Source organism: Polypterus senegalus, chromosome 1 (assembly GCF_016835505.1).
Source record: "Polypterus senegalus isolate Bchr_013 chromosome 1, ASM1683550v1, whole genome shotgun sequence".
In the NCBI taxonomy this organism is placed as follows: domain Eukaryota; kingdom Metazoa; phylum Chordata; class Cladistia; order Polypteriformes; family Polypteridae; genus Polypterus; species Polypterus senegalus.
The window spans coordinates 286,680,663-286,689,681 of NC_053154.1; the positions used below are offsets into that span (position 1 = coordinate 286,680,663).

The window sequence follows — 9,019 nt, forward strand, 5'->3', positions numbered from 1 at the left end:
ACACATTTTACAAACATTGTACAAACACAAGTACACACATAATACTCATAGTATACAGTAAAAAATACATATATCTTAAGTCATCTTGGGTTAGTCCCTTATTATTATTATTATTTTTAAACTACCTAATGTTTCCATTGGATATGTAACTTATCCTTTGCTTTCATATTAAAAAACACACACACTTGAATTCCATCACTTTCAGCAAATTCCCTAATATAAAATAATGGAATATTCTTCTGTGAATGCCTGTTATTCTTTGTGTACTAAAGATAATTTAAACAAAATGCTTTAAGTAAGCCCAGTGACAAGGACATGCGCCAACTCCTTTGGCAAATTTAGCCTTGGGCTCTGTCGGTGAAAAATAGAAACTTTCAGCCAAGAAAATAAAGAATTCAGAAAGAAACAGTTGCTTCTTTGGGTCTGAATACATATGTCTCCACAAGTCAGACAGTGAAGGCAATCTGTTCATGTATTAAATAAAATACATTTTCACAATGCATGTCATTTTATTTTAAAGGACTTTAACATTTAGATTTATTGCTAAAAGACAACAACAATGTAAACATATTTATGCATTAATACATACAGAGGTAGATCACCAGTAAAATGAAAGTTCAACCTCCAGTCACTTTGACTGTCAAATATGGTGTGCGAAATTAACCATTATTAATTCGCAGACACAAATTACATACACATAAATATGTATCTGTGAGTATGTAGAGTATGCATGCATATATTTTATTTTGTATGTGCACACACACAAATATATGTTTCTATGATTCATTAATGTTTAATCATTCTCTTTATCAACCAAGATGAGTGATTTAGAACTTCACCCATACAGTACACACACAGTAGTGTCTATTGTGTGAAACAATAAATTGTAATTTAGTTGAATTTACACATGTTAATTAATGGTTACTTTAAACTGAAGGAAAAGCAGCTGAAGAAACCTGTTGGATCCCTACAAAATAACATACTGACATATGAGTGTGAAAAAAGATCCACAAATTCATACTGTACATAAATGGGAAAGTCACATAAATATGGTTAAATAAAAGCTAAAGAAAGGAACACACATTTTAGACAAATGTTCAAATTGCTAAATTTCTGTTATCGAAAATTCTAAATTCTAAAATGTATTCAATAAAGGTTTATGACACCTAGAATGGCTAAAAGAAACAGATTAGTAAATAGTGCTATATAACTCTTGCTGTATGAACAGTGACAGCACATTTTCTACAAAAGTAACCTGTTCTTTAGTATGTGCCTTACCTTTTAAACTAACACAAATTTAACAGATCATGAACCGAATTTCAAATAAACTTAACTGCAGGCACTGACACACCCTTAACCTCTTTTTGAACTTGGAAAGCAAGTTTGATTCTTGACAACTTGCTAAGTGAATGATTTTGCAATACCAGGTTTTACTGCTACATATTCTTACTACTTCAGCAATCTAATAATTTTTTAAACACAATTTGTGTGAGATGTACACTTTAATATGCAAGTAATAAAATGAGTTAACCATACTTTTTAAAAATGTACATAAGATAATTTTAAAAATATATACAAGAGCACACAATCTGTTTTTCAGCTTCCATGTTAAGGGAGACAAAAGACATTTAAAAACAATAGACAATTACATTGCAGATTCAAAAGCAATAAAACAAGAAACATTTAACTGTAAACCAGCTACAAGATACTATGAATTTAATTCTCACCAACTGAAATTGGTGAAGACTCAGATCTCCCTGTCCCGGGAATTCCAAGCAGAAGGGGCCCTGAAATGCAAAGACGTATATGTCCCGAGTCACATAATTGTATTTGTATATTGTCCAACTAGGATATGCATTCAAAGCAAGCAAATTAAAAACTTCAACAATCAAACTGTATTTTTCTTATTTTCTGAGAGAGGTCAATCTCAGAATATATTAAGTGCTAAACATTATGATTAAACATAACAAAACTGTTCTGTCAGCAAAAAAACACACACAAAAAAACAGTATATCCTAAGCAAACCTAGCTACTCTCATGTAAACGGGTTCCACTGTAAGAGAGCAGGCAATTTATAGTGTCAGGAAAATTGAATATCATATCTATACATATAACTAATTAGAATTCATTGTACACACCTTATCTACACTTCACCTACTGAAACTAGGAAACTATTTGAATGCATTTTAAGGCAGACAAACAAAGACCTGCGCTATACACTTTCAAACTAAATTTTACACTTATATAAAGGGCATTAATACATCCAAGTGTCAAACCTAGGAAAGTAAGGACTTTAAAATGAATAATGGCTATTATACTAAAGCATGAGCTATGATGAGTGCAAAGACAGTGACTACGCTTTTCAAGACTGTCACTGAAATACTGTTACATTCAATATCAAGCAGGTTTATATGTCAGAGACAGAGAGCAAGAAAGAGGGAGAAAAAAATTACAGAAAAAATTAGGTTTATTTTTTTAATTTCATTGTTGAAATAAACGTCCTAAATAAATGTTATTGAGCATATTTGATACAACCTGTCAAAAGTCCCCCTATACAACTTTTCATTTTTAACAGCAATGTGGGCATGCTTTGACTGAGTAGTATTTTACTCCATAAATGTCACAAATTTTAAACATATAACATGCAAATTTGAAGTGAAGGGGATGGGATCTGCTCACTAAAAACTTTCCCCTCTCACAAATACAAGTTAGCCCAAGGGCACACAATTAATTTGTAATTTAACGGCCCTATTACATGAATACCCATAAAGCACCTGACCACCTTCACATTCTTCTTCATTGTTGATTGCATTCCATTAGTTAACGCTACTTAATTTTTATTTTCCTGTTCAGCACAATGATACATCTGGACACCAAATTGGAGACCTGCCTGAACTTTTACTTGCATTGGGATAAGAAACAGTTAACATTCCAGTATTCCCTGGTGCCTGTGAAAGCCCCTCAAGACAATGCAGACATTGTCCTGCAAACAAGACTCCCAGGGAATGACATCTTTTTGTTTATGCCCCAGTTCCCAGCCAGTCAATTTAAAATGCATTTGTTAAAACCCATCTTGCTATAATCAAGAATGAGGTGCTCTGAAGGTAAATATTTTTCAAGACCAACATTCTACAATAGTATACCTTTATTATTATTATTTAACTGCTTCTTAAAGACTTTTAATTGGCATTAATGTGCTCTTCAACTTATTCACATTTACTAAAACATTTTAATTATTAATTAATATAATTTAGTATGATTTTGTTATGACAATCAACATGATAAAACTGACTATAAACCCACAAGAGGTTTTGCATTTCTACACATTAAAAATAAAGAAACCCTTAATTTACTGTGCATAGACATTTGTTACTTTTGTTTATACTCCAATTATAGCATACACAAATTCAGTTTTCTGAAAATTCAAAAAATGTGTCTACCCTAGTTATAGCTTATAGCACATTTTGTTTCAAAAATAGGATGCTCATTCTCTTAGGTTAATGAAGCTGTAACTTTAACAGTAATTCAAGGCATACAAAATACTAAAGAAACCTGTGCAACTATCTTCTCCTGGAAAAGATTGGCAGTATGCAAATACACAAACACAAATTGCTCTGTGGGATTATGTCAAAACCACCATCTCCTATCGTGGAAATACTGCACAGCTCTCAGATTTTTTTTCCCCACAAAGCACGTGTTCCCCCAAATTACTACATATTTCCAATTTTTATTAACATTACATCACTGGTAACCATCAACCTTGACAGCAGCCATTTCAATATTTTAAACTGCACATCAGGTGGTTTAATTAGCTACAGTACTTTTAAAATGATAAAAAGCACACACACACTTATTTGAGCATGTCTGAGATGAATAGATTCTAACTAGCATCCTTCTCAATAAATGCACCATTCCTTTTATTTTCAGGTAAATTAGATGTATTCAAAGAAATATGAGTGAAAACATGAAGATGTGCTTTCAAATTAAACATTTTTCTCAAGTGGCTATATTTCTTTTTGAGGCTTAAAATTAAATATCAGTCTTAACACAGAGTTTTGCAATTACAGATCACTTTACATTTCAAAGTTGAATAAGCAGCCTTCTACTATGTAATCAATGTCGTTAAGTATCTGATTAAAAGTTGTTACTATAATCGATCAAGTGATCTGTCAAGGCTGCAGTTAGCAATTTTAGTAATGGACATTATTTATTTATTAAATGAGCTAAGCTCATCTTAGTAAAAGAACTGTTTGGTCATTAAGTTACAAGGAACATTAAGCTCCCAAGTACTAAATATGCATAAATCTATAATTTCATCACTGCCTGAAATCACCGTTTATTGGATATATGTGTTTTAGTCTGACAAAAGCATAAGAAAAAGTTTATGATGAAGTAACAGGTGCAAACAGCAATTAACACTTCATTTCATAATTGTAAAACTAAACATTGTGAAGTCAAGGTAATGATTTTGCAATGTAAACAATGACATTCCTAGATGGATTCACAGTAGATTTGGTGTTGTCAGTCAAGGCTGTTTGCCATTCAGTGAATGTACCCAATGGTACCTCTATTGGAGGTGTACCAAACACCGTCTAATAGGGCTGACCAAGAATATGCTGGACAGACTTCCTCCTTTTAGGAACACCAGGAACATCACAGAAACAAAAGCTGGGGATTGGGCTTATCTGACCAACTCTACATGGTTCCACAATGACCCCTTTTCAAGAAAAATGGCTCAAAAGTGGAAAGAGACAAGAAAGTAATACTTATTTTATTTTACTTTAAAAAAGCAGAACGACATATTGCCGAAAATCTTAGATAAGGAAAAAATGATTCAAGACAATTAACTAGATAAGCAGATCGGAATTATTTTTACAACTTGCCATATACAGTAGTTGCATTTAATGCAAACATTTTAAATCATGAAGATGGAAAATTTTAATTGTACTAAACATTCAGAACACACAAAAGCAAGTCTATGAAACAAGGAGCTGATTTACATATAATGGATACTGCCAATGTCTAGAAACAGCTATCCATTAATATGTAAAACATAAAAATACCCGAATATTTTTTTATAAAATAAAATATTGGGTTTTCAGTTACAATTTGAATGTTTATATCAAAAATGTTTTACACAAGTAAAATATTGGGTTTTCAACTATAATTTGAATGTTTATACCAAAGCAAACGTTTGGGAGATTAAAAAGACAAGTGTCAGATGCTTCAAAGAGTCAGCAACATTGAATGACTTTTGATGAACTGGCTTGGAGCTAAGAAATATCTTAATATTTCTGTTCTTGCTGTTCCTGTTTCAAGCTGATTTTGCTAAAGTACTGAGACTTAGCCTTGTGTTTTGGGGTGTCAAACGTCACTATATATATATATATATATATATATATATATATATATATATATATATATATATATATACATATACACACACACAGTGGTGCTTGAAAGTTTGTGAACCCTTTAGAATTTTCTATATTTCTGCATAAATATGACCTAAAACATTATCAGATTTTCACTCAAGTCCTAAAAGTGGAGAGAGAGAAACCAGTTAAAGAAATGAGACAAAAACATTATACTTGGTCATTTATTTATTAAGGAAAATGATCAAATATTACATATTTGTGAGTGGCAAAAGTACATACACACACACTATATATATATATATATATATATATATATATATATATACACAGTATATATATATATATATATATATATACTGTATATATATATATATATATACTGTATATATATATATATACTGTATATATATATATATACTGTATATATATATATACTGTATATATATATATATATATATATATATGTATATATATATATATATATATTGTCACGCGAGTGCATTAGGAGGCCGCATGGACTGATTCGAGAACACCTGGGAAAACATTCACGCCAGGGAATGGCGGGTATTAACTTTCTCCCTCTGCTTCCTTATAGAAAAGAGACCTTCCAGCACCATAGGCCTGGTTTGACCGCAGTGCGGTACTTCCGCCCTTCCTCCGCCATCTTGCCCTGACGCCATCCTTCCCATCCTCCCTTGCGGTCCTTCCCAGCTGTCCTCCACTTCCGCTCCACCCCTATAATGGCCGCGACGCCAGGAGGCGGCGTCGCGTTATGAACTGTTTAGTTTATGCTTATGACCTTTTTCTTTGTTTTGAAAATTATCTGTACAATATACGGGGCCGGAAAACCCCAACCCTTATTGCTGTCTCCTCGGTCCTTTTACAACTGGCGAGCGGCAGGATACAGAGATCCCGAGATGACGGAGGGACAGGACCTCAACACTGTGCTACAAGCAATGAACGTCCAGCTCCAGGCGCTGCAGCAGGCGCAAGCCGCCACCACCCGGGAGCTGGAGGCCACGAGGCCAGGTTAGTAGAAGCCCAACGGGCGAGACCAGACCCGCCCAGGCAGCCGCCTCCTCCTTAGTCCCGATGGGCCCTTCGGAGGACGCCGACGCTACCTGGGCATGTTTGAGAGGACGCCACCCGAACGAGTGGCAGCGGTCCGAGTGGGCGCCCATCCTGGCGCCATATCTGAAGGACCAGCGCCATGGCCTATTATGACCTCCCTGAGGAGGAGGCCTAATTACGACCTCCTCAAGCCCAAATACTGGCCCGCTACGGCATTAGCCCGGCCAGCAGGCGGCGAATGGCGGAACTGGGTCTTTGACCCGAAAAGCCTGCTCGCCCAGGCGCTCGAAGTTCTGGGGCAAGATGGGCGCTGGCTACGCCAGAGGGACCCCAGGGGCGGAAAGTGGTCGAGCAGGTGGCCTGTGAAGGCCTGGTCAATGCCATGCCCAGTTCCCTCGCCCAGCAGGTCCGGGGACACGCCTACCAAAACATGTCGGGCCTCCTAGACGCCCTGGAGCGCCAGTTGGCGGTCCTCCGACTTGGGGGTCAGAAAAGCCTGCTCGCTGGAACCGCAGGGACGGGCGGCCACCCCGAAGCCCTCTCGACGCGCTGCAGAAGCGCCAGCCAGAGCCAGAGAGAGCCGGACCGCCAAGGCTGTTTCAAGTGTGGCGAGACCGCCACCTGCTACCAACCTGCCCCCACAACATCGCCCGAGCCTATGGACTGTACCTGGACGCCGCCGGAGAGGTATTGTATCCCGCCGCATCCCTTGGCGAAGTCCAACACGGGAGTGGTGTTGCTAAATGGGCACGCCGTGGTAGCTTTGTTTGATTCCGCAGCAACATTACCATTGTCGCTCGCGCTTTGTCTTACCGCAACAGTGGTTAAACCAGCGTTTGTTGGTCACTTGTGTGCATGGGGGACTAGGTCCTATCGCTCCGCCACTGTTATGTCACCTGGAAGGGGAACCAACCCAAATGACGGTCGCTGTGTTACCTGAACCCCTTCCCAGTGATTTTGGGACAAGACTGGTCTAAAAGAATCAGCGGTAAGCCATTCGCCTCCCGGGCCTGTTGGATCTTGTGATGAGGGGAAAAGGCACCCTCCCCGGCCTCCACGCCGCACAAGGGCAGGCCCTAGCGGCGCTGGTGTTTCGGGGACTTTTCCTGGCCACGGACCTTGACCCGAAGACTCCGCCGAAGGGACTAGCCAGGAACTCTTCCCAGGCCCAGGCCACAAGACCTCTCGGCGCCTGGACCATCAGTTTCGTCCACGCCGCCTCCTTTAAGAGGGAACAGTGGAATGATGATTCCCGCGCTTTGCCCGAATGCGTTGTTCTGCCTAACAGCTCACCAGCGGACGGTTCCACACCGCGCGAACCCTTCTTTGTCCTCGAAAATGATCTGTTGTACCGAGTGGCTACCCATGAGGGCGAGGTGCGAAGTTGTTGCTAATTCCTGCACCTTCCGGGCGGAGATATGCGAAGTTGGCCCATGCTCACCTCCTAGGCGCCACCTCGGGCCGAAAAACGCTGGAGAGAATTAAACTCCGGTTTTACTGGCCTGGGATTAATGAGGAGGTCCGCGTTCTGTCAATCCTGTCCGAGTGCCAGACCCGCCAGATTCCTAGGAGGGACCGTGCTCCTCTAGTCCCTATACCCCTAGTGATGTACCCTTTGAAAGAATAGGGTCGATCTGGTGGGACCCTGGAGCCCTCAACCCGTGGCCACAGATATATTCTAGTCATGGTGGACTATGCCACCCGGTACCCAGAGGCGGTTCCCCGCGCCCGCTAATACTAAAAGCATCGCACGGAACTGGTTAATTTGTTTTCACGCGTGGGCATACCCAAGGAGGTCCTCACGACCAGGGTACGCCTTTACATCGGATACGCTCAGGAGGTAGCCAAATTACTGCAGATAAAGCACCTGAAAGCGCCTGTCTATCACCCGCAAACTGACGGGCTGGTGGAACGCTTTAACCAGACGCTTAAGCAGATGCTCGCAAGGTAGTCAGCGCTGACGGCAGGAACTGGGACCAGCTCCTCCCGCCGTGCTTTTGCTTACCGGGAGGTACCCCAGGCCTCTACTGGCTTCTCCCCATTTGAATTGTTATATGGCGACAACCCCGGGAATCCTCGACATCCTAAAAGAAGGCTGGGAGGCCGAGGCCCTTCCTTCCTCTAACATTTTGGAGTACATAGCGCAACTGCGCGACCGACTCACAAAGATCAGGCCCTCCTAAAAGAGCACGGACTCGTGCGCAAGCAGCGCAGGCCCGTGTTACAACCGCAACTCCGCCCTCAGGGAGTTCCGCCTGGGACCGAAGTTATGGTGCTCGCCCCGACCTCCCACTCGCTGCTCGCCACTGGCAAGGGCCTTACGAGGTTAAGGAGAGAAGGACTGCCGACTATTTGGTGAAACAGCCCAATCGCCGACCGAGAGAGGATCTATCATGTCAACCTGTTAAAGCCCTGGAGAGATAGAGAGGAGCTTCCCAGCTCCCATAGGTCGCTCTCCCTCTTCACGAGCACAACTGCCCTTAACCTCGGAGAAGAGCTGACCCCCAAGCAGCGGCAGGAGTTAGCCCAGACCTCCGTGCCATCCCGAGGTGGTGAGCGAGTCACCCGCC

General features: G+C 40.6%; 1 protein-coding gene across 35 annotated transcripts in view; it reads right to left on the minus strand.

The window, feature by feature from the left end:
• Nucleotides 1-9,019, minus strand: part of tcf7l2 (transcription factor 7 like 2) — a 220,568-nt gene that overhangs the window by 87,724 nt on the left and 123,825 nt on the right. For 24 of the 35 annotated variants that reach the window (XM_039776182.1, XM_039776173.1, XM_039776227.1 and 21 more), the window contains exon 5: nt 1,728-1,787. The exons of the other annotated variants lie outside the window; for them this stretch is intronic. In XM_039776182.1, coding sequence (XP_039632116.1) covers nt 1,728-1,787 — 60 coding nt within the window. The remainder of the gene's footprint in view (nt 1-1,727; nt 1,788-9,019) is intronic. 35 annotated transcript variants of the gene reach the window in all.